At 43.7% G+C, this 26,821-nt stretch overlaps 1 protein-coding gene across 9 annotated transcripts in view; it reads left to right on the top strand.

Annotated features, from left to right (window-relative positions):
• LOC144933185 (gamma-aminobutyric acid type B receptor subunit 2-like) overlaps positions 1–26,821 on the top strand; it is a 166,502-nt gene that overhangs the window by 50,416 nt on the left and 89,265 nt on the right. For all 9 annotated transcript variants that reach the window (XM_078857829.1, XM_078857820.1, XM_078857838.1 and 6 more), the window contains 7 exons: positions 307–492; positions 1,179–1,427; positions 13,112–13,172; positions 13,791–13,871; positions 14,563–14,713; positions 15,605–15,737; positions 22,618–22,725. In XM_078857829.1, coding sequence (XP_078713955.1) covers positions 307–492; positions 1,179–1,427; positions 13,112–13,172; positions 13,791–13,871; positions 14,563–14,713; positions 15,605–15,737; positions 22,618–22,725 — 969 coding nt within the window. The remainder of the gene's footprint in view (positions 1–306; positions 493–1,178; positions 1,428–13,111; positions 13,173–13,790; positions 13,872–14,562; positions 14,714–15,604; positions 15,738–22,617; positions 22,726–26,821) is intronic.

Genomic DNA, 26,821 nt, shown 5'->3' with positions numbered 1-26,821 from the left:
CACATATAGGGCACATCTGCTAAAGATTTCATTCATTGAACATGAAATCGTTCATGTCCCAAAGCTTCCATTTTTAAAGCAGTGCAAGGCAATACAGACGTTGCGGCTATCTTTGGGCTGTAGCTTAGAGTGTATAGGAGTTCAGTAAAGCTCAAATTGCTGTTCTTGAATAATGCATGTTGTGCCACCTGATGTGATTTTTCTACAAAGTCGACTCCAGTTTTCTCATCCACAAAATGATTTGGTTTTTAATATGGAATCTGCTCTGTATAATAATTTCAAACCTGCTCCTGTCCCTGACACCAGGCCTATGACGAAGGCATGTATGGGAGTAAGTACCAGTGGGTGATCCCGGGCTGGTACGGCAGCCGCTGGTGGGAGCATACGCAGCAGCAGTGCCCTCAGAAGAACCTCCTCATTGCCATGGAGAACTGCATCTATGTGGACTTCATGCCGCTCAGCACTCGGCCCGTTCGCACCATCTCTGGGCTGGTGAGCCTTGCTCGTGGCATGGCATGTGCAGTATAATACGAAATGACGTCGGGCACAAATCTGTACAAATGCAGTTAGCTTTGAATGGAAGTGATGTTGAAGTGCTCAAAAACAAAAAATAAAATGTCATGCTTTATAATGTAATCTACCATGCACCAATGAACAACTGTCAGAAAAAAGTTATTCATATGAAGTTTAAAATTACAGCGTGTACTTTTATGTACATGAGGGAAAATGAAAAAAGCATTTTGTGGACTTTGTAAGGGCTGATATTGAGTACCAAAGCACATCGTGCCTGTGGGCTGCACATTTTATTGGGTCCTGTTGTGTTGAGGTTAAATTTCCAAAGATCTCTTTTTTTGCATGGGAAGCACAACAAATAAGACGAATAATCAGATAATTTAAGGTAGAAATGAAGCCATATATGCCGAAATAGATTCATGGAAATTTATGAAAGGCACCTTATACTGTGTAAAGAATTTCCCTATGATCTTATTTTCTTGTGCTCGAATATCTTATTGTCAAAAGTTTTTGTGGACGGGCATAAGAAAACATACTTTAACAGAGTTCATGTCCTTTCAATGGGCAGCGTTGCATCAACATATTGTGGAGGGAGGTTCCTTATCGTTGCGTTGTTGTTGTGCATTACAAAGCATTAATGCGTTTCCTTTTTTTTTAAACCCCAGACGCCACAGCAATATGAGGAGGAGTACAATCATATGTTGGGTCTGAGTGAGGTGGCACCGCACAGCAAGTTTCATGGCTACGCCTATGATGCCATCTGGGTGATTGCGCAAGTTTTAAACCGAACGATTGAGTTGCTGGAGGCGGACAAGAGCCTCATTGCTTCCATTGAGTCATTCAGCTACACCAACCAACGCATCGGACAAATTTTACTTGACGCCTTGAACGAGACCAACTTTTTGGGAGTCACTGTGAGTCGTTATTGCTACGTTTTAGTGCTTTGGTGTGTATGTGAATGTCTGCCAGACATCTCAGTCAGTCAAGCCGTAACATCTGGATCTGCCTCGTGACCTGCCAGCGAGCCTTCCACGTGTAATGTGGCCTTAAAGTTTGCCAACCCTGGCACAAGCTCTATGGTGATGTCACCGTGACTTAGTGGCAATTGGCAGCTCTTTTTGTTGTGTTGTTTGTGTACACTTGTGAGTGGGAGAAAGTTGTAAGAGTTATCACACTCTACTTGGGTCTCAGGTAATAAAGTGTCATGGCTGCATGTGTTATTGCTGCACACCCATGCCGCAACTCTTCTGTAAAGAACACAGCATAAATGAAGAAGGTGGTGAATCGAAGACCTTGACGTGTGGAATACAACAGTTATCTTATGTTCAGCCTTCGTCAATCTGCTGCTGAAGGAAGGAGGCCTACCCATGCCATATCAGTCATAGGAGATCTCTCTAGTTCTTTCGGTAAAGTCACGTAGGTATAAAATAAAAACTAGCATAAGTACCCGGCGTTGCCCGGGTGAAAAATATATTTCTTAATAACCTTACATATATACACAGATGGGCTGCTACCCCTGCCCCCCCCCCAGCCACGATCTCCTGGGCCGCTGTGCAGTAATATGTACGGCCTATAGTGTGGTGGGGTGTCGAGGCCTAGTATCGTGCAGAGCCTCCGGCCTCGCCTAAATTGCCCACCCGGCTGAGGCTGGGTACAGGGGCCGTTACCCCCTCCCCCCCGCGCTACAATAATACTGTCTAATCGCTATAATTTTATCTACCGACCCTATAATAGTAATTGCACACATTGTGGTGGGGGAGGAGTGAAGAGGACGTGAAACTTTGATGAATTTACCTCAGAGTCGCGTGTTAATGCGTGCGCATATTTTTAACGGGAATTAAAAATGGCGTCCACCCCGCAGCGAATGCGTCGCTACCCGTTGCCAGGGGCAACCGCCGTCCAATGAAACTGCGTATGGTCCGGCGACACACAGACAAACAGACACACACAGACAGACAGACAGACACACACACAGACAGACAGACGGACAGACAGACAGATTTGCGATTTTATATATATAGATAAATCACGACGTTTCGATTGCATCCTCCCCCCGCGCATCCCCAGCTCTCTCAGCCTCCCACTTCCAGCCCCGCCCACTTCCCCCCCGTCCAGCTTCACGTCCATCGCCTAGCATCCACGCAACGCTCCCATATCCCTACCCCCCTCCCTTGCCCCTCCCCCCTCTCTTACCTATATAACCTCTTATCACGGCATCTCTCTCCCACTTCAGCAAAACATTTTCTTGCTGTGGTTTTCCCACATGATGATGATTGCTTGTGTTGCAATCGAAACGTCGTGATTTATGTATATTTTATTTTATACCTACGTGAATTTATCGAAAGAACCAGAGAGTATGGATTCCTGCAGTCACGAAAGCTTCAAATCTATATTCATAGGAGATCTGTTGACCATATTCACCATGCTATTCAATGCAGGTTGTCAAAGAGGGTGAAGGGGTGCTCAGGACCAATTCAGATATCGCTCACCACTGATGTCAGCCATGGCAAGGAATTGAACTTGAGTGACCAGGTTCATAGCGCAGCGCACGAATCACTTACGACACTGCTCCACCCATGGACCTAGATATCTGGGCTCCATTCCTGACTTTGTGGCCATAAATATCACCAGTAGCTGTTGGTGTCTGGGCCTCGCTTGGGCTTTCCGTTGTCATTTTAGGATAAACTGACTACTGGTACATATTGTGAACATCACCACTGGTTAAACAAACGAGGGCAGGTGTGATGTTTGCTAAATCACACTCTCGTGTTGTGATGACCTTAATATGTGTTTAATATCATAACTTTTCCCGATAATCTACAAATCAAAGTGGTGGATTGTCTGTTTATTACACGTCTAAACAGAATTGGAATGATATATTTAAATGGCCACTAATGATTTGGACACCTCAAAAGAATACATACACATTTCGTCTTACACCAGCTCGTGTCAGCAGAGTTCTCAATTGACGTCACTCCAAGGGAACTTGCAGCATAATTACATTATCTCGTGGAACTGTTTTATCATTGAGCATTAAGTAAGGATGTCCAGTGATATTTTTATTAATTTTCCCTGTGGTCAGCTCAAAACCAACAACCGGGCCCAATGAATCCTATCTCTTTCTTCCTAGCTGTGTTGCCTTAGTCATACTTGCAAACGTTTGTTCAATGTAATTCTTTAAGACATCAAACCATCTCATTCTATGTCTCCATCTGCTTCTTTTTTTCTTCGACTCGAAAATGGATTGCTAGTTGTGGTGTTCTCCTTCGTTTTCATTCGAGAAGTAATACGAAGGTTGCCACCTCCTGTGGTAAAAACAAACAAGACATTTCATGGGAAGAACACATATTTCACAATACCAGAAGAGGGAAGAAGTACTGTACACATAAGTGACAAAAAACATAACTTTTGATGTATCTCAAAAAGAGGACAATCTTGGGAAAACCAGGACTGGTGCCAACCCTAAGGGATGGATACATTTTGAAATTCGAGAGGCATCTGATCGTTCTGGAATCGTGCTGCTTCTTAGCTACTTAGTCCGTGATTTATGAATAGGAGGTTATACTGATGCCAGTACAACCTCACATTGAATTTCGCCAATAAAATAAAACCAAAGGGGAATGTATTCACACAGCACTTCAAAACATTGGTTACCTTTCAAAGCATACAGAAAGGAAAGAACCCCCGTGGATTTACAATATACAGTGAGGGAAAAAGTATTTGATCCCCTGCTGATTTTGTACGTTTGCCCACTGACAAAGAAATGATCAGTCTATAATTTTAATGGTAGGTGTATTTGAACAGTGAGATACAGAATAACAACAACAAAATCCAGAAAAACGCATGTCAATAAATTGATTTGCATTTTAATGAGGGAAATAAGTATTTGACCCCCTCTCAATCAGAAAGATTTCTGGCTCCCAGGTGTCTTTTATACAGGTAACGAGCTGAGATTAGGAGCACACTCTTAAAGGGAGTGCTCCTAGTCTCAGCTTGTTACCTGTATAAAAGACACCTGTTCACAGAAGCAATCAATCAATCAGATCCAAACTCTCCACCATGGCCAAGACCAAAGAGCTCTCCAAGGATGTCAGGGACAAGATTGTAGACCTACACAAGGCAGCTTGGTGAGAAGGTGACAACAGTTGGTTCGATTATTCGCAAATGGAAGAAACACAAAAGAACTGTCAATCTCTCTCGGCCTGGGGCTCCATGCAAGATCTCACCTCGTGGAGTTGTAATGATCATGAGAACGGTGAGGAATCAGCCCAGAACTACACGGGAGGATTTTGTCAATTATCTCAAGACAGCTGGGACCATAGTCACCAAGAAAACAGTTGGTAACACACTACGCCGTGAAGGACTGCAATCTTGCAGCGCCCACAAGGTCCCCCTGCTCAAGAAAGCACATATACATGCCGTCTGAAGTTTGCCAATGAACATCTGAATGATTCAGAAGACAAATGGGTAAAAGTGTTGTGGTCAGATGAGACCAAAATGGAGCTCTTTGGCATTAACTCAACTCGCCGTGTTTGGAGGAGGAGGAATGCTGCCTATGACTCCAAGAACACCATCCCCACCGTTAAACATGGAGGTGGAAACATTATGCTTTGGGGGTGTTTTTCTGCTAAGGGGACAAGACAACTTCACCGCATCAAAGGGACGATGGACGGGGCCATGTACCGTCAAATCTTGGGTGAGAACCTACTTCCCTCAGCCAGGGCATTGAAAATGGGTCGTGGATGGGTATTCCAGCATGACAATGACCCAAAACACACGGCTAAGGCAACAAAGGAGTGGCTCAAGAAGAAGCACATTAATGTCCTGGAGTGGCCTAGCCAGTCTCCAGACCTTAATCCCATAGAAAATCTGTGGAAGGAGCTGAAGGTTCGAGTTGCCAAACGTCAGCCTCGAAACCTTAATGACTTGGAGAAGATCTGCAAAGAGGAGTGGGACAAAATCCCTCCTGAGATGTGTGCAAACCTGGTGGCCAACTACAAGAAACGTCTGACCTCTGTGATTGCCAACAAGGGTTTTGCCACCAAATACTAAGTCATGTTTTGCAGAGGGGTCAAATATTTATTTCCCTCATTAAAATGCAAATCAATTTATAAAATTTTTGACATGCGTTTTTCTGCATTTTTGTTGTTGTTATTTTGTCTCTCACTCTTCAAATAAACCTACCATTTCTTTGTCAGTGGGCAAACGTACAATATCAGCAGGGGATAAAATACTAATTTAGGGTTCTCTATATTTGGCCATTCACTCAATCTTGAAGCAAAAGACAATGGACGTTAGACTTTGTGTATATACTTGCACATGTGTATTTTAAATAATAAACAGCTGCTTTTTGAAGTCAGTTAGAAGACGTGAACCCACATCTGATTTACAGTTCAGCATCGTCATCCATGGCTCATGTATATCGAGAAACCAGAGACATTGCAAAGTACCACGATACGAATAAATTACATTCCATAAATTTCATCAAGTAGAGTCAATTTATGAGGATGAGAGTGCTAAGCTCAGGCCAATCATGAGACTATATGACACTGCACACACGACAGCAATTTGACTTGTTCATGTATTTATGAAACTGCCTAATTAGATTCAAATTTCCATATCTTAGATTTAACAAAATTATTACCACACCTTAATTAAAATATATATCTTGCTAATTATTTTTACTGTTCATGAACTGCTATAGTATTGAAAAAAGTAATGATATAATAGTTTTTTTGTGTTAAAGTATAATTCTTTATGATTACCAATACAGTCTTATAATATTTGAATGTGCATATACTGTAATTATGCTAACTTTACATCTGTAGCGTGCCATTCCAAAATATTATTTCTGTGTAAATCATGAGCCATCTTGTCAGATGACGAATTTATTTGCAGTAAAAATAGAATTATTTGCATATTCAAACATATTTCTGGGTTTCCAGCAGTTACTGCATTTTCTTTACCACATTTTTATCGGCATATTTATGTTTACGAGTTTCTGGTGGCTGGATTTATGTATGCAAATACCAGTGCTGTCGCTGTGAAATAGCAACATTTCAATTAAATTCAACACATAGAAGGGATGCATAATGTGAACGATCAAGCCTTTTAAAAATGCTGTCATGCAATACAGGCAGCATCGTCCCACTCTTTTTTGTTTCAACTGCTGCATTATGATATTGGGCAATGAGAGGCAGACTACATTAATTTACCATTGGCGAAAATAAAAGAAAAGCCCTTCGTAATGAAAATTAACAGTGCATATCACCTACGGATACAGACATTTCATTGTCCAGATTAACTGAAAAATAGGATGCTTATGTCGGTAATTGTTGTGTGGAGTCCAATTACGGGTGTTCATTGCTCTGCTCTATGCCACATTAAATGTGAACCAATCAGAAACCTTCATCTTTAAGTTGTCAATAGAAGTGCAGGGAAAAACATTATGGTACTGACGGTGCCAGATTAAGCTAGTACGGGGCCTGTAGCATATGTTATAAAGGGGCCCTAAATAAAAAACACGTAAATATTAAAACAAATGTTTAACTTGCATAGTGAAGTAATAGTATTTTTTCATTTGCTATACAGCCAGATAATACGACAAATCGCTAACCTTAAAGACCCAGTCGTTGATAAAAGTTGAAGGCAGTATAGTACTATAGTAATAGAGCAAGTTCAGAATCACTGAACCGGAATTGATAGCTTTAAAGCATTTAGCTTGGGGCCCGTGAAAGTGCGGGGCCCGTAGCATATGCTACTTTTGCTACTAGGATAATCCGGCACTGGGTACTGATTGTAAAACACACACACACACTAAATATTTATTTTGTTTGCAGGGTTGAAGGTATTTTTTTCTTTGGATTAATTTACACCAAGTCCATTTTCAACTAATAATGATTCTGAGATCAGTTCAGCATCGGCAATCTTGCTGTGTGTAGCATGATTAATAATTATTGAAACATAACCTTAGCAGGGTGGCTGGAAAATTGTTAATTGAAAATAGAAAGCATTATGAATTGATGCTTTGTGCAATGTTTGACTTATGGGGTGTTTTTTGCTTTGCTCAAAGTAAGAATAAGAGGAAAATTAAGTTGCTTAGCTCATGTATGTCACGGATGAGGTCAAGCATGTCTTTCTTAACGATTGACTTTCTTGACATAAGCACAGCTTTGGATATCTGTGCGGTACTAGGACATTCCGCGAATGCAGAACTCTTCACTTTTTTATGAAAATGTTATAATCAAGAAAAAAACGTGAATGGCTTAGTCTTTCTGTAACGTCAGTACTTCATCCAAAGTGCTTGTTTTTGTCACATTTCTGTGTATGCTATGAACGTACAATATAACCTTTTAAAAATAATACGTTAATGTGTTTGCAGTTCAATGTTTTTAGATAAAGGTAGGTTGTAAACTTGTCCTCAAACAAATACTTTTTTTCTGATAGAGCACAGCCGTTATTTGGTATCTTATTTATTCTTGATTATAAATATAGTAATATTTAAGTAGGAATGCACAATATGTGTTAATATAAAAAAAATATCACGACGTTTCGATCACGACACAAGCAATCATCATCAGGTGAAAAAATATCGGGAGCACTGCTGAGGCAGGATGTTATAAAGGTTTGAGATGGGTGTAGCCCAAGGGTCATAAGCGAAGTGGGCGGGGCTAGTGATGAGATTTGCATGTAAATGTAATACCGGGTAAATCGGAGAGCTAACTCCACGACGACGAAGCTGCGAAGGTGGCCATTGTATTGTGAGAGCTAAGCATGTCAATGTAAGATCGTAGAGCCACCGCCACATCGAGGAAAACGAGCAATGGTGGCTATGTTAGTGAGAAACCATGTGCATTTGTGTCTTTCGTTCACATAATTTCCTTGTCACAAAAGCAAAGTTTGTGGGGAATAATAGCCATTTTGTATACTTTTTAAGCATAACCAATAAAAAAAATGTACACTTAGTACCCAGGAACAAAAATTATGTTACATAGTGTATAATTACTGCTTCAGAACAACTCGTTTTGACATTATATGCAGGTTAGTAATTTAATATTCAATGGGGTGTCCCTAATGTATGTAGTATCAGTGATTCGGAGACGAGGTTTGTAGGAGGCACCTTCTTTATTTAGTAACATTCATGGTCTCGCCTGCACACTCTCTACAGTCGCTTAGCCTAGCCTATACACAAAACTAGCCGTCTAACACTAACGGCGCTGACTGCGACAGCCAAAAACTATCTGGCAGCGCAGTATCGAGCAAAGATGGCAGCGATGATGGCGACGCGATGACAGTGACGACGAGACGAATCTAATCCGAGAACCGGCAGCCTCGAGCTACCGCTCTCAGCTCCTTTTATTCTGCCAGCGTGGCCTGGCTTGTGCGCAGTTGCGTATACAGTACACAACTTCCCTGAAGGCATACCTTCAGCGAGCACGATGCCGATCACACATGGTTCGAATTCGACCCTCGATCGATGGCTGTGCCATCGCCACACACGCGTCGAATAAAAAGCAAGGGACAAGTCCTTACTTACTAACAACTCCTATCATTTTTCATTGCTGGAGGGGTTGCCCCCCCCTACCTGAAAATCCTGGCTCCGCCATTGCTCCAGACGGCTTCCTCCGTGACCCTTGCGCTAGTTCCTCTGCCCTGCCAACACACCCGTGCACACCCTTACTGGCTTGTGTATTGTTTGTCCACCACAGTTGCCGCTGCTGCCCACTAGCCGGCGCTATTACACTACACATATATAGAATACTGCAGGCTAGAATCATCGAGCAATCGTGGCATATACTCACATATATATCATTGAGACAGTGCTTTAATTGTTTTATGGCATTCATTTGGAGGTATAATTGCATGAATCTGACAAAACCCAATTACAATTTCCAGTGCTGTGTTGTTATTTTAGCAGTCAGAATATATTCAAGAATATATATACTTTACACACAGAGCGAGATAATGGCACAATAACTGCATCATTAAACAGACCACAGTAAAGCAGTAAAACAACAGCTACTTTCACACACATATACTGTAATTAAAAGGAATACAATGTCAAATTAAAGAGTGTGCAGTCTTATTTGATAATAACACATACTGGCAAATCGTTCATATGAATAATTCAATATTAAATGTTGTGGCGTTTCTTGTACGAATTCACAGATACAGAAATAACACCTGCCATTATTTACAACTATTTTATGCGAATTTACCAATGATAAGTGGATTGTTTTAAAACGATTCTTGTTGTAGTATCATGAATGAAATTAGTAATTTCCTACTGGTACTTATATTTCATTTTAAAAAATGTCTATGTCTATTCAATCCAACCTACATACTTGTTGGTGATATTCAATGTTAATTAAATTTCAAGGCATTTTAATACCACATTTTATAGAAGCAGTGTATTTGAACGTTCTTGGGTGTGTTTTCATCTAGTACATTGGAATTTGGGAATGCGTACAAACCAAGCAGGATGAAACTTGACTGCCAGATGAATCATAAATATACCTTCAAGGGTATGGGACAAAGGGTAATGTATGCAAAGTGGCCCCATTGGGTAGTTGCAGCCTTGAACACGGGAAACATATGTCTTCATTTGGTCAAACCATTCACAGCTATCATATTCTCTGGATTCTAAGATGCTCCAGAAAGTAAGAAACCCAAATTTGCCCTCTTTGTCAAGTTCGAAAATTATGTCACACCCAAACACCTCCCGAATCGGACATGCACCCCCAAAAACATGTACTTTAAAATACATGAGAGGAGGGTGGAATATGGTAATACAGTAATAAGGATGTCTATGCCTTTGCCACTTGATTCTGTTCCTGTCATTAATAAACTCACGGAAATACTGAACCATAAATTCGTTTCTTAGTTCAAATTGTGATGCACTTAGAACAGGCTCAATAATTGTCTTTCAAATGTCCAAAAGAAGGGATCATAAATATTGTACAGTAGTATTCTGATGAATACACGACTGCATATGCTCATGGCTGAGATCAACTAGCCGCGTGTTTAAATTGGAGCATAAGCTGTGCTCTGAATGGTAACCATAACACATAAATAACCTACTGTATTGTTTCACAACAGTCATAACGGCTGCACACATTGGACACCCAAGCCTCTACTATTCTGGACGGAATGTGGCATAGATGAACAAGATTTTGAATCGAGAACCTTGAATTGTGGAATACAACATTGATCTTATGTCCAGTCATTTTCCATCCACTGCTGCATGACAAAAAATACACCCCTATTGTAAACATCTCCTTTTCATTATTGGTCATTGATAATTCAGTCCCTATGAAATCCTCGATGTTACGTGGAAATGGATTTATGGAAACCAGAAAATAGTAACACAGCAAATAGAGCTAAATAACAACATACGGTCAATATTTTTACTACATTTCATATAGTTTGTATTTGTGTTATTTATTGCTCAATAATTATTGCATAAATAATATAATTTGCCCGCATAGCGTAATTGTCTGAAAGCAGTAATTAACTTTGAAAGCTCATGACAGATGCCGTGAGTGAATGCGTTGGTGAAAAAAAGGCATTAATGATGCGGCTATGCTGATGTGCATATGTGATGCAATGCATTTTTAAATATATTCTTAATAAAATGAATCAAATTATTTGATACTACTATGGTAGTTGTGCATAAGCACAAGGAACATCCTTCATAGCGCATAAAGTATGTCCTATAAAGAACGGTCAATGCCACAAACATCGCTTAATCTATATTTTTTATTTTAAGGCCACAGTGTTATTAAAATGTGTTTATTGATGTTTTAATAAATCTGGTATATCGTCATCATCATCAGCCACGCTCAATCCACTGCTGCATGAAGGCCTCCCCAAGCCATTGCTAGTTCTCGTGGTGCCGCGACATCATAATCCACTTGGCACCTGAGCACGAACTGATTTTATGACTCCACCCTACTCAGTGGATGCCCTCTTCTCAGAAGCTGTCCATTCATTGGCCATCTCTCCATTATTTTTCTTGACCATTCTCCATCATTCCTTCCTGTGGGGTGTCCTGCCCAATCCTATTTATAGTTGCTTTTTGTATTCCTGGTTCACGACAGGTTATAAACGTTTGTTTCTTTTTCCTGATTTGGCACTGATAATTAGATATTTTTTCTTATAAAATTGTATATATGAGCCGCACTTTTTCTTTTGATTACACTTGGGTTTTATTGTTTACCGTGATTTTAAAATTAATGTGACACAGTAATAGTTTATTGTTATTATGTATTGTCATAATTGTGTAAAATACAAATAGACTTGTTAATTATAGAATTAATGTCTCTGAATTTTTTTATGAGGATATAAAAAATAATAATATCGGTGTGGTGAATGTTATCGTGATGACTCGTACAATGCCGATGCATGAACTGTTTTTAAAAAAATTGAGCATCCAGTTTTCAGTGTAGACATTGCACAAGGGTGATGCATATACACACACACATTCCTCTTACAGTAATGATTTAGGGCATCACTTAACTACTTAAATGAACTGTTAAATACTATTTGAATTCTAGGTATTTTAACTTGTAAATTTCTTTACCCCTGTCTCACAAAATCTGTAAGTGATGTACATCAATGTATTTTAAAATGTTATTCTGTTATTAAAATCCCAACATTGGGATAAATACAAGCTCTACTATTGATGTAATTGCTCAAGGAAAGTGTTTTAAAATTTGTACGTTAAAGGCAAATACAATTCGAACACGTGGACGCATATATGCAAAAAGTATATTACTTTATAACACAATGAATTGCACTGCTAAGGCGATCGAAAAATGATGTTCTTGCTTGTGTTAATGCCAGTAAGATACTCATTTTCGTGATTTTACTATCCAGCCTTGTTACTGGAGTGTCTCTACTTGTCCGGGCTGAATATTGTTAAGATGACATCTTCATGGTATCAGTCCTGTCATAAGATTGGTTTTATGTTCGTGCAGCCAAGTGAATATTGTCAAATGCTGTGCAACGTAGCTTATATTATAGAAACAGAAGGCAGTGCCATGTGTTGTTCTTGATCCTTCGCTCATCTTTGAAGTACACATGAACAAGGTCAACGAAAGCTGCCTTTTTCATCTCAGAAATATAGCCGGGTTGTGCCCCATTCTCTCTCTGTTGGATGGTGAGAAGCTAGTCCACCACGCCTTGATTTTCTCTCGCATCGACTTCTCCAGTGCATTTTTTTTTCCTGGCAATCTGTTAAATTGGCTTTAGCACGTGCGGAAATCGAGTTTTCACCCATATGTAAGCAATTTGAGTTCTCACCCGTATGTATACACCTGTTACTGAGCACATTCCCCCCACATGTTCACGTCGGTGTCTGCCAAGTGTCTCAGCTCAATCATATCCTGCGCATCTGTTCTTAAAGGCCTTTTTCACTTCGACATACTTTTTTTAGCTGTGGGGTTTTTTGTGCGATTTAATTTTATGTTTTTATTTTATTACTAGCCTCTGAGTGTTTGGCTTGTATGACGTAATATTACCTTGTAGCAAACGTCTACTGCAATGAAAGCTTCGTTTAACATGATGTTGTGTATCTTTTGTGTTAAATCTCTTGTAGGGTCAAGTCCTGTTCAGAAATGGAGAGCGTTTAGGAACTATAGAATTCATGCAGTTTCAAAGTAAGCACTTTTCATATCACGGAAAACAACTTCAGATGAAGCGTACATTTTGGTGCTAGATATCATATCTGTTGAAAATGACTTCAAAACAAGTCAGTCCAGAAGGAAGTTTTTTTTTACGAAGTACCAAATATATGTGTTTGATGACTTATATATTTATTGTTTTGCCATTTTTATGACGCTAAAACAATTAACAGTTGTGCAGTGACTTAAATGATGTGGCTTTCTCTAATTAACATGGATGATGGCTCTGTAGATAGTTTTTCACCCAGAATGCCAATAAGGGCTGTGGCATAGTTAACCCATTTTTATTTCAGTTTAAACACTTGGGAGGCGCTTTTTTCATACTGTAGTTAGCATATGTTAATTGGATATGTTTATTAAAAACGACACATAAATAAAGCTTATAAAAAAATATTAAATCTATATCGCATACATACACCACAAAGCATTGAAATAATTGCAATTCGGGATGTAAGAAACAAGCGTATGTATACATTATACACAATATAAGCAATTATAACCATGTAAATTATGTAAATAGAATCCACAGACTAACAGGAATGATGACTTGTGCATGTGGTGTGGTATGTGGTTTGTGGTGTGCGACTCCCACAGATACTAAGAGAGTAAAGGTCGGTGAGTACAATGCAGTTCCCGACACTCTGGAGCTCATCAACAGCACCATGCGTTTCCAAGGTATGGGCCACCAATAGTGAAACCTCTTGACCACATGCAGTCACTGCCAGGACCATAGCCACCGGTGGGTTGCCCCCCCCCCCCACCCCACTATGAAGCAGTATCTCGTGCCTTGCACTGCACCAGATCCCATCTCTTTCGCCCCCTCGCCCTCTGCTTGTTACTCCCTGTGCCTACCTACTCCATCTTGGCTGGCTACTTACTTGGTCTCAGGTCTATTAAGATGTATTTATAGCACTGCGTCACTTGCCAATCCACTGCTGGAAGGCTGGGTGAAGGCCTCCCCTACACAGCACCAACAATGAGGGGTGTTTGATCAAACCTCACCATGCTGGTTAGTGCAGCTCTGTCGGTGAAGGGGGTGGATGGGGGGGGGATGGGGTGTACAGCTCCGGATTAGAACTCACCACTGATGTCAGAGAAAACAGGGATTTGACTCTGGAGTCTGAGTTCAGACTGCAAAGCACCAACCGCTGCGTTGGTAATTTATATTTCCTGACAATGTAGAGTATATTAAACCACTTTTAGGATAAACCATTTTTAGGAATCAAAGCAAAACAACTAATTTTATTAACTGCACATAGGCACATTTGTCTATTTTTGCGTACACTTTAGAACACGAGTTCTAAAGTGCCTATATCAGCAAGACTGGGGATCTTTAATCATGTTTGTTTGATTGCTGTGTGGTCAGGTCCAGACCCACCGTGGGACAGGACCATCGTTCAGTCAAAGCTGCGAGAGGTGTATCTACCCCTCTACAGCATCTTGTCTGTACTCACTTGCTTAGGCATGTTCATGGCCTCTGCCTTCCTCTTCTTTAACATCAAGAACCGCAACCAAAAGTTAGTACCGCTAATTTACACCCCTACTCCATTGCAGAATCTTTGCGCGCAATCCACTTGCGGCATGTAAATGTTTTTTACATATGTGCGCCTTTAGCTCATTGATGTGTTTTTGGATGTATTGTGTGTTGCTTGGCATGATGTTCGACGTGTTAGCAAAACGTCGAACATCGTGCCGAACAGCACGCACTACAGCCCATCAGAGAGCTATACAAAACAATTGCGATCACCTACGCAGAGGTATGTATTACCTTGAAAGTAAAAATAGCGGGGATTTTGTGAAATAATTCTGTACGCATTTAAATGGATTGAATTAACCGTCAAAACTGTTGAGTAATGAATGGCATTCAAATGACATGCATTTCAATAGCTGTTGGTGCCTCATTGAGTTGATATTGGAGTCATCCATCACTTTCAAGGAGCAGCTATGAGCATGCTGCAAATAAACATCTGAGCAGTTATGAATACAATTAAAATTGTATCTAATTTATAATTTGTTGGAAATAATTCAGTGTAAAAAAATGCATAATGTTGCCATTATGTGAAATATATTTTCAGATATGTTCATGATTTTGTTGCAGGTAATTGTCTCTGCTTCAATGCTTCATTTTTTTACCTTCACTCACTGATATCGATCATATAATAAGGACAATACTTGTAGCTCATTGCAAAGGATATAATGTATGTTTTCTAGTGTACATTGAAACTTGAAGTGGATCAACTCACACAATTGATTGAATTTTCTTAGTTAGATTACTGTGGTTGGTTTTGTTTACCTATTTGCTCGGGTGCAGATCACGCAGAGAGGAAAAAGTGTCTGCCAAGGCAAAAGCAAAAATTAATCTGGGAGTCCTTAGGACCTAACTAACATGTTTGTCATTATGTCAACAGGCTGATAAAGATGTCAAGTCCCTACATGAACAACCTCATCATCCTGGGTGGAATGCTCTCCTACATGACCATCTTCCTCTTCGGCTTGGATGGGGCTTTGGTGTCCTCAGCAACGTTTGAGAACATCTGCGCTGTAAGTCCCCCATGCGTGGTCATTCTGGGGGGCTCAGAGTTCAGAGCAATGAGCCTGCACATTGAGATCCTGGGTTCGAATCAATGAACCCATCTATGATTAAACCAGATTCTTAGGTGGAGCAAGCTTACCAAAGCTCATATGGTATGGAGCTGCTGCCATGTAAATTCCACTCGGCTTAGGAAAGCAAAATTGAGTTTTTCATCAGCAGCAGCACCAGTGGTCTGAAACAGTCTGTCCACTGAAGTCTGCTCAGCTGTGACAATGGGTGCCTTTTGAGATCAGACTAAAAGGTAAATGTTTTCTTCTATTTTAGTTTCATTTAGTTTAAAATTTATCCGTGGCAACCACGCTTCCTTGTCAACCTTTTGCTGAATAAGGCTTTTTTAAAATCTTCGATTAATTTATTGAGTTTATGGTGTTAGCCATATGGGCTGCACTGTTCATTACATTTCTGAATGCACTCTTTGTCAAAAGGACAATTGGGATAAATTAGGAACAAAAGACCGAAACAGTCTTTAAAAGAAAAGTTATTGCTTGAAATGTGAACCCACTGGCAGTTTTAATGATGCAGGGATTTTTTGTGTGTGTTATTTTTTTAATGTTAATTCATTTTCAATTTACCTCTTGCAATTTATAATTCAGCAAACAGTTTGCATATACAATAGAGGAAAACATTATCACAGAAAATAATGACAGTAAATGCTCACTTGGTATTGTGAAAGTGCTGCTCGAAATGAAATTGTAAAATTCCAATTTAAAAAGATAATAACGAAGCCAGTACAAACTGTCGTTTGTGCAGAAATCACAAATTGTTCCTAATTACTAAATAACGTCTCTGCATACACGCACAAAGACAAAGATGACACGTATACCTTTAGAATTTTGGAACAAGTATTATCAGCGAGCACCTATTAAGGTAGAAATAGCACTCACTGACCTATAAAGATGAAGATCTACTGTATAGCCTGAAAATACTGTTGGGGGAAGTGCTGTTAGCGAGCACATATGAAGGCTGGCACGGCACACGAAGGGGTGGGTGGCCAGCACCATGGCCAGCCACCTTTGTCTCCCTCGTGGCGATGTTTATACGCTGCATCAGGTACTAATTTGAAGCTGAGTCGACCTAAGGGAGGCCCAGGACCGGTTCAGATAATCGTCACTGGTGTTGGTGGCCGTGAGCGGGAATCAAAATCAGGTCACCGGGTTCGTAGGGCAGCGCGCTAACCACTAAACGACCATTTCCCACACCTGCACACACACATCATGGAGTTGTGGGCTTGGTGAGTGTGTGATGGTGGTTGTGGGTGGCCTGGGTGTGTGGTGGTTGAAGAGTTATGATTGTGTGGTGGTTGTGAGGGTCTGAGTGTGTGGTGGTTGTTGTGAGGGTCTGAGTGTGTGGTGGTTGTGAGGGTCTGAGTGCGTGGTGGTTGAGAGGGTCTGATTGTGTGGTGGTTGTGAGGGTCTGAGTGTGTGGTGGTTGTGAGGGTCTGAGTGTGTGGTAGTTGTGAGGGTCTGAGTGTGTGGTGGTTGTTGTGAGGGTCTGAGTGTGTGGTGGTTGTGAGGGTCTGAGTGTGTGGTGGTTGTGAGGGTCTGAGTGTGTGGTGGTTGTTGTGAGGGTCTGAGTGTGTGGTGGTTGTTGTGAGGGTCTGAGTGTGTGGTGGTTGTGAGGGTCTGAGTGTGTGGTGGTTGTGAGGGTCTGAGTGTGTGATGGTTATGAGGGTCTGAGTGTGGTGATTGTGAGGGTCTGAGTGTGTGGTGGTTGAGAGGGTCTGAGTGTGTGGTTGTTGAGAGGGTCTGAGTGTGTGGTGGTTGTGAGGGTCTGAGTGCGTGGTGGTTGTGAGGGTCTGAGTGCGTGGTGGTTGTGAGGATCTGAGTGTGTGGTGGTTGAGAGGGTCTGAGTGTGGTGGTTGTGAGGGTCTGAGTGTGATGGTTGTGAGGGTCTGAGTGTGGTGTGGTTGTGAGGGTCTGAGTGTGTGGTAGTTGTGAGGGTCTGAGTGTGTGGTGGTTGTTGTGAGGGTCTGAGTGTGTGGTGGTTGTGAGGGTCTGAGTGTGTGGTGGTTGTGAGGGTCTGAGTGTGTGGTGGTTGTTGTGAGGGTCTGAGTGTGTGGTGGTTGTTGTGAGGGTCTGAGTGTGTGGTGGTTGTGAGGATCTGAGTGTGTGGTGGTTGTGAGGGTCTGAGTGTGTGATGGTTATGAGGGTCTGAGTGTGTGGTTGTTGAGAGGGTCTGAGTGTGTGGTTGTTGAGAGGGTCTGAGTGTGTGGTGGTTGTGAGGGTCTGAGTGCGTGGTGGTTGTGAGGGTCTGAGTGCGTGGTGGTTGTGAGGATATGAGTGTGTGGTGGTTGAGAGGGTCTGAGTGTGGTGGTTGTGAGGGTCTGAGTGTGATGGTTGTGAGGGTCTGAGTGTGGTGTGGTTGTGAGGGTCTGAGTGTGTGGTAGTTGTGAGGGTCTGAGTGTGTGGTGGTTGTTGTGAGGGTCTGAGTGTGTGGTGGTTGTGAGGGTCTGAGTGTGTGGTGGTTGTGAGGGTCTGAGTGTGTGGTGGTTGTTGTGAGGGTCTGAGTGTGTGGTGGTTGTTGTGAGGGTCTGAGTGTGTGGTGGTTGTGAGGGTCTGAGTGTGTGGTGGTTGTGAGGGTCTGAGTGTGTGATGGTTATGAGGGTCTGAGTGTGGTGATTGTGAGGGTCTGAGTGTGTGGTGGTTGAGAGGGTCTGAGTGTGTGGTTGTTGAGAGGGTCTGAGTGTGTGGTGGTTGTGAGGGTCTGAGTGTGTGGTGGTTGTGAGGGTCTGAGTGTGTGGTGGTTGTTGTGAGGGTCTGAGTGTGTGGTGGTTGTTGTGAGGGTCTGAGTGTGTGGTGGTTGTGAGGGTCTGAGTGTGTGGTGGTTGTGAGGGTCTGAGTGTGTGATGGTTATGAGGGTCTGAGTGTGTGGTTGTTGAGAGGGTCTGAGTGTGTGGTTGTTGAGAGGGTCTGAGTGTGTGGTGGTTGTGAGGGTCTGAGTGCGTGGTGGTTGTGAGGGTCTGAGTGCGTGGTGGTTGTGAGGATCTGAGTGTGTGGTGGTTGAGAGGGTCTGAGTGTGGTGGTTGTGAGGGTCTGAGTGTGATGGTTGTGAGGGTCTGAGTGTGGTGTGGTTGTGAGGGTCTGAGTGTGTGGTAGTTGTGAGGGTCTGAGTGTGTGGTGGTTGTTGTGAGGGTCTGAGTGTGTGGTGGTTGTGAGGGTCTGAGTGTGTGGTGGTTGTGAGGGTCTGAGTGTGTGGTGGTTGTTGTGAGGGTCTGAGTGTGTGGTGGTTGTTGTGAGGGTCTGAGTGTGTGGTGGTTGTGAGGGTCTGAGTGTGTGGTGGTTGTGAGGGTCTGAGTGTGTGATGGTTATGAGGGTCTGAGTGTGGTGATTGTGAGGGTCTGAGTGTGTGGTGGTTGAGAGGGTCTGAGTGTGTGGTTGTTGAGAGGGTCTGAGTGTGTGGTGGTTGTGAGGGTCTGAGTGCGTGGTGGTTGTGAGGGTCTGAGTGCGTGGTGGTTGTGAGGATCTGAGTGTGTGGTGGTTGAGAAGGTCTGGGTGTGTGGTGGTTGTGAGGGTCTGAGTGTGTGGTGGTTGTTGTGAGGGTCTGAGTGTGTGGTGGTTGTTGTGAGGGTCTGAGTGTGTGGTGGTTGTGAGGGTCTGAGTGTGGTGGTTGTGAGGGTCTGAGTGTGATGGTTGTGAGGGTCTGAGTGTGTGGTGGTTGTGAGGGTCTGAGTGTGTGGTGGTTGTGAGGGTCTGAGTGTGTGGTGGTTGTGAGGGTCTGACAAGTGTGGTGGTTGTGAGGGTCTGAGTGTGTGGTGGTTGTGAGGGTCTGAGTGTGTGGTAGTTGTGAGGGTCTGAGTGTGTGGTGGTTGTTGTGAGGGTCTGAGTGTGTGGTGGTTGTGAGGGTCTGAGTGTGTGGTGGTTGTGAGGGTCTGAGTGTGTGGTGGTTGTTGTGAGGGTCTGAGTGTGTGGTGGTTGTTGTGAGGGTCTGAGTGTGTGGTGGTTGTGAGGGTCTGAGTGTGTGGTGGTTGTGAGGGTCTGAGTGTGTGATGGTTATGAGGGTCTGAGTGTGGTGATTGTGAGGGTCTGAGTGTGTGGTGGTTGAGAGGGTCTGAGTGTGTGGTTGTTGAGAGGGTCTGAGTGTGTGGTGGTTGTGAGGGTCTGAGTGTGTGGTGGTTGTGAGGGTCTGAGTGTGTGGTGGTTGTTGTGAGGGTCTGAGTGTGTGGTGGTTGTTGTGAGGGTCTGAGTGTGTGGTGGTTGTGAGGGTCTGAGTGTGTGGTGGTTGTGAGGGTCTGAGTGTGTGATGGTTATGAGGGTCTGAGTGTGTGGTTGTTGAGAGGGTCTGAGTGTGATGGTTGTTGAGAGGGTCTGAGTGTGTGGTGGTTGTGGGGGTCTGAGTGCGTGGTGGTTGTGAGGGTCTGAGTGCGTGGTGGTTGTGAGGATCTGAGTGTGTGGTGGTTGAGAGGGTCTGAGTGTGGTGGTTGTGAGGGTCTGAGTGTGATGGTTGTGAGGGTCTGAGTGTGGTGTGGTTGTGAGGGTCTGAGTGTGTGGTAGTTGTGAGGGTCTGAGTGTGTGGTGGTTGTTGTGAGGGTCTGAGTGTGTGGTGGTTGTGAGGGTCTGAGTGTGTGGTGGTTGTGAGGGTCTGAGTGTGTGGTGGTTGTTGTGAGGGTCTGAGTGTGTGGTGGTTGTTGTGAGGGTCTGAGTGTGTGGTGGTTGTGAGGGTCTGAGTGTGTGGTGGTTGTGAGGGTCTGAGTGTGTGATGGTTATGAGGGTCTGAGTGTGGTGATTGTGAGGGTCTGAGTGTGTGGTGGTTGAGAGGGTCTGAGTGTGTGGTTGTTGAGAGGGTCTGAGTGTGTGGTGGTTGTGAGGGTCTGAGTGCGTGGTGGTTGTGAGGGTCTGAGTGCGTGGTGGTTGTGAGGATCTGAGTGTGTGGTGGTTGAGAAGGTCTGGGTGTGTGGTGGTTGTGAGGGTCTGAGTGTGTGGTGGTTGTTGTGAGGGTCTGAGTGTGTGGTGGTTGTTGTGAGGGTCTGAGTGTGTGGTGGTTGTGAGGGTCTGAGTGTGGTGGTTGTGAGGGTCTGAGTGTGATGGTTGTGAGGGTCTGAGTGTGTGGTGGTTGTGAGGGTCTGAGTGTGTGGTGGTTGTGAGGGTCTGAGTGTGTGGTGGTTGTGAGGGTCTGACAAGTGTGGTGGTTGTGAGGGTCTGAGTGTGATGGTTGTGAGGGTCTGAGTGTGGTTGTTGTGAGGATCTGAGTGTGTGGTGGTTGAGAGGGTCTGAGTGTGGTGGTTGTGAGGGTCTGAGTGTGATGGTTGTGAGGGTCTGAGTGTGGTGGTTGTGAGGGTCTGAGTGTGTGGTGGTTGTGAGGGTCTGACAGTGTGGTGGTTGTGAGGGTCTGAGTGTGATGGTTGTAAGGGTCTGAGTGTGGTGGTTGTGAGGATCTGAGTGTGTGGTGGTTGAGAGGGTCTGAGTGTGTGGTGGTTGTGAGGGTCTGAGTGTCTGGTGGTTGTGAGGGTCTGAGTGTGTGGTGGTTGTGAGGGTCTGAGTGTGTGGTGGTTGTGAGGGTCTGAGTGTGGTGGTTGTGAGGGTCTGAGTGTGTGGTGGTTGTGAGGGTCTGAGTGTGGTGGTTGTTATGAGGGTCTGAGTGTGGTTGTTGTGAGGGTCTGAGTGTGTGATGGTTGTGAGGGTCTGAGTGTGTGGTGGTTGTGAGGGTCTGAGTGTGTGGTGGTTGTGAGGGTCTGAGTGTGTGGTGGTTGTGAGGGTCTGAGTGTGTGGTTGTTGTGAGGGTCTGAGTGTGTGGTGGTTGTGAGGGTCTGAGTGTGTGGTGGTTGTTGTGATAGTCCGAGTGTGGTTGTTGTGAGGGTCTGAGTGTGATGGTTGTGAGGGTCTGAGTGTGTGGTGGTTGTGAGGGTCTGACAGTGTGGTGGTTGTGAGGGTCTGAGTGTGTGGTGGTTGTGAGGGTCTGAGTGTGTGGTGGTTGTTGTGAGGGTCCGAGTGTGGTTGTTGTGAGGGTCTGAGTGTGATGGTTGTGAGGGTCTGAGTGTGTGGTGGTTGTGAGGGTCTGACAGTGTGGTGGTTGTGAGGGTCTGAGTGTGTGGTGGTTGTGAGGGTCTGAGTGTGTGGTGGTTGTTGTGAGGGTCCGAGTGTGGTTGTTGTGAGGGTCTGAGTGTGTGGTGGTGGTTGTGAGGGTTTGAGTGTGTGGTGGTTGTGAGGGTCTGAGTGTGTGGTGGTTGTGAGGGTCTGAGTGTGTGGTGGTTGTGAGGGTCTGAGTGTGGTGGTTGTTATGAGGGTCTGAGTGTGGTTGTTGTGAGGGTCTGAGTGTGTGATGGTTGTGAGGGTCTGAGTGTGTGGTGGTTGTGAGGGTCTGAGTGTGTGGTGGTTGTGAGGGTCTGAGTGTGTGGTGGTTGTGAGGGTCTGAGTGTGTGGTTGTTGTGAGGGTCTGAGTGTGTGGTGGTTGTGAGGGTCTGAGTGTGTGGTGGTTGTTGTGAGGGTCCGAGTGTGGTTGTTGTGAGGGTCTGAGTGTGATGGTTGTGAGGGTCTGAGTGTGTGGTGGTTGTGAGGGTCTGACAGTGTGGTGGTTGTGAGGGTCTGAGTGTGTGGTGGTTGTGAGGGTCTGAGTGTGTGGTGGTTGTTGTGAGGGTCCGAGTGTGGTTGTTGTGAGGGTCTGAGTGTGTGGTGGTTGAGAGGGTCTGAGTGTGTGGTGGTTGTGAGGGTCTGAGTGTGTGGTGGTTGAGAGGGTCTGAGTGTGTGGTGGTTGTGAGGGTCTGAGTGCATGGTGGTTGTGAGGGTCTGAGTGAGCGGTGGTTGTGAGGGTCTGAGTGTGGTGGTTGTGAGGGACTGAGTGTGTGGTGATTGTAGAGTTATGCTTGTGTTGGGGTGACGTGTCTCTTTATTACAGCTACGCACGTGGACGCTCGCCGTGGGTTACACCACCGCCTTTGGGGCCATGTTTGCCAAGACTTGGAGAGTTCATGCCATTTTTAAGAATGTCAAGATGAAGAAAAAGGTGAATACTTTTTTTTATATTTCCTGTTGAAGTTTCAGGGGAGATTGTTTTGAATCACTTACAGATTGTGAAGAGGAGATTACAGTAGTTCACAGTTTCTACGTTCATCATGGAAACTGCACGTGCGTATTTGTGGTTAATATTTTCTTGAATATCAACTCAGTATCCAAGCTATCATTTGTATCATATTTTATCATATAGCATAAATTTCCTTCATGCATACTTCCAAATAAATTAATAATATGGTCTAAATGTAATGGGTTCCGGAGACACTTGTAGAGGTAACTTCTTTATTACAATACAACACTCCAACAGTCCTGATACTCTGTTACAGCCTAGGTACACAGCCTAGGTACACAGCCTAGATACACAACTCTGGCTACGCTCTGGGGTCCTCCGGCTACAATTACCCTAGGGGAGGCTAATTGACCCGACCGAGCCAAGGTGCGGGTCTGGACTCTGGCTTCCTCGGAACTCGCCCTTACAAGGACGTAGAGCCGGGAGTCCCAGAGTCCCACCACTGGCCCTCACAGCGTCCCGGCCCTTACAAGGACAAGTGGGACGAGGGGGTCCAGGGTCCTAAGCTGGCTGGTCTTGGGTCTTGGATCTTGAGCTGCGACTGGCCCCGATCGGCCAGGGAGCTGTCCTTTTATGCCTCGTCCCCAACGCGGGGTGGGGTTGTGTGCGCCCCCAGATATCCCACAGAGCACACACAGCCCCCCCGTTGGTGGCGCCAAGGGGCTTAAGCGTCTGGGTTGCCTGGGATCCAAGCGTCTGGCGCCGAGGGCTTATCTGCCTAGGATCCCAGAGCCCCCAGCAGCCCCTCCCCCTCTTATGGCACTACATAAACATCAAACATCTTTTGTATTAGTGCAATGTTTCCATGTCTCATGCAGCTAAGGGCACCCATCAAAACAAAAGTGAGGAACATAATGAGGAAATATTTCATTAATTGCCTACATGAATTATGAATATTTCTCTCTTTACTGATATGTTGTCCAACTGGAATGATATCAAAGTAAATAGGTATCTTGAAATACAATAGATTATAATTGTTAACATAGGAATTTATGTATATATTATTTTTTATTTTGTATATTCAAATATGTTTTCAACATTCAGATTAGTATATTATTATTAACTCGCAGTTGCTGAGCTCAAGCCCACAGGCCTAAACGTGTCAAGCAGCCAGCAACAAACTGCACTTTTATTGAGCAAGATTTTAAGAACTTGGGAAAAAGGAGACCATAGAAGGAGATTCCAGAGTTGAATCAAATAAATAAACAGAAAAGAAGTGTGTTGACCTGCAGTGTGGTGGCAGGCCAGCGTGTCAGACGCTTTGCAGTAGCTGGGTAATTTTATCGGGTTGCTCTGCAATATCCCGTGTGTACCCGGTGCTGCAGCGGCGTCGCTGACAGCCCTTATTGAGCTGAGTCGCTGAGCGCAGCGATGAGTTGGGAATTGAGAAGAACTGGCAGTGCTTGTGGTGCTTCTTCATTCATCGTTGTGCTGTCTCGCAAACTAAATGCATGCAGGGATTGTCATAGAAATCCCTAAGCTTTGCACCACCGGCATACATTGGACTATAGACAGAACCAAGCTGCTTATATGCTTGTCAATTAGAAGTGCGATGTATAAAGAGTCATCGCTTGAAATGACTTGCAGCTGTTCACTAGCTTCATTAGTGTGCTATACACGAAACAGATTGGATAGCGCTTGGTGGTTTAGTGGCCACCTTGCATATACACAGGCGCTGTCAACTACCGTGCTGGGCTATGTCGTTAGCAAAGGGCGGTGCAGCAAAATCTATTGCTTTATAGTGCAGTATTTCTATGCTCTGATGTGTATGCCCCCTGCCTACAACCCCGCCTTCAGCTACCCCACTTACCAGAGGGGAGAGGTAGGCAGGAGCCAGTTTATCGAAGATCGTGAAAACTAAACTAAAATGTTTTATTTTACCAGGTGAGAAATACATGGACATTACGGTATATATAGATATTTTAGATCAACCAGAGGCTGTGATATGTTATCTAAACATATGGGCATTGACATGTGACGTTTTCGGTTTTAATTATTTAAATAAACATTACTTTCCAATTATGTGGCGAGCATGTGAAGAGCAAAATCACTTTGTATTTATTTCACTGTGTGACAGGATGGCACACATCTGCCAGAACTCGCTTCGGTCACTCACTCATTAATTAATCCTAATTCAGCAAATGTCCTCCGTTTGACCATAAATGTCACTCAAAAGGCCATTAATCCCATTAAAATGTCCTATGAGTTATATCACTTCCTTAATTCTAACACAAGTGGGGAATAATATACAAGTACTTACAAATGGCATGTGACATGAAAGTGAACAACGAGACACTAAAACTTTTTCATATTACCATATAAAAGATTGTAGCATTATGAATCCTTTAATAATGTAGAATTATGAAGTGGTACATTATAACATGCAGTCTTGCAGGTTAAGCTCACCAGGTTAGGCTAACCTGGAAGACTACACTTGAAATATAAGTGTTAGTAGTACCTACATGCTAAATTGTTATAATTGGAGTAAATCATTTACATCCCTTTGAAAATCTACTGATGGATGAAGGCATTCCCACAATGTGTTAGTCATGAGGTTTGTTTGACCATATCTTACAAGTTACAACACAGGTCGGTGCAGTTTGGTTGAAGGGGCTGTCCAAGACTGGTTCAGATATCATTTGCTTTGCTGTGGCTGGGAATCCAACTCATGTCGCTAAATGTATAGTACAATGTGCCAACCATCGCAGCATCGCTCAACCCCCCCTTTTTATAATCCAATAAATGTATTGAAGTAATACAGACACATATTGCAGTCTTGTTTTGAAAAACGGCATTATGGTATTTAGGATTAGTTATCCTTTTTTAAACGTACTTATCAAAATATAAGGCCATGCCTGTAATAAATATCTGTCACACATGTCTTGTATACATCTAAAGCCAACCACTTTTGCCATGGGGCAACTACTCAGTAATTGGTGGAGTATTTTTCTCTCTCTGCCTATTGCTGTGTAGTGGGTTCTACGGAGGCACACATTTTAATTTGGAGGCAACACGTTTATTCTCACACCCCAACAGGGTAACTACATAAACGTACAACTGGTTAACTAGACCACAACGGTTAACTACATAACCGGGTCAGTCAGTAACATTCTGACTGACACATGATGCCGAGCGAAGACTGAAGATCGAAGAGACGTAGTACCGAGGGTTGATTCCAGAGAACAGCCGCAATCGCTCTCGGGACTTCCCCTTTATGCTCCCGAGCATGGCCTCGCCCCGCCCTCGGCCGTGCCCCCTTCTGGATCTTACCAGAAGGATCTCGTCCAAGCATCACGTGTCCCTCGAGCCCCCTTTTGGGCCCCCTTGCTACCCTGCTTCGGTCACGTGCCCTCTCGTGTTCACCCAGACTGCCATGTCCTCACTTGCCCTCTCTCAGACCATCACCAGAACTATAACTCCTAGGGCCCGCTTGCATGCCATACCCATTCTGGTGCCAGAGAGAGGCTCAAGACGTACAGCTCCACTCTTGTGACAGTAGCTGGCGCTAGCCACCATAGTGACTCCATTTACGTCACTACATATGGATATACATAAACAATGTGCTCTAAACATGCTAATGTTTTAAACATGTTGATGAGAGGAGAGCGAATCACATTAACACATTTTCTTTCTCTAGTCGCATCCAATACCCTCACGTAACATTCCACTCCATCCTTCCATCTCAACCTTTGTCTTCCTCTACTTATTCTGCCCTGCACTGGTGACATGTCCATATACCTACTCGATGCATCTTATTTGTCTCTTCTCAACACATGCCCAAAATATCTAATTCTCGCCTTCCTGACATTCTCAAGAATATTAGTAACCCCTGCTGAAGCGTTAACTACTTCATTCCTTCTACTTTACCTGAGACATATTTCCAACATCCACCTTATAATTATCATCCCTCTCCTTTAAAGCCCTCTTTTAATATTATTTTTAAAGATAAACATTTCATGTTAATTTAATCAGGGATCCATTTTGAAACTGAGTGCCTTATATATCTCTTATTGGCATC

This window comes from Lampetra fluviatilis, chromosome 1, assembly GCF_964198595.1.
Source record: "Lampetra fluviatilis chromosome 1, kcLamFluv1.1, whole genome shotgun sequence".
NCBI classification, from domain to species: Eukaryota; Metazoa; Chordata; class Hyperoartia; order Petromyzontiformes; family Petromyzontidae; genus Lampetra; species Lampetra fluviatilis.
The sequence above is the reverse complement of the archived record's forward strand: the minus strand, read 5'-3'. Positions and strand labels throughout refer to the sequence as shown.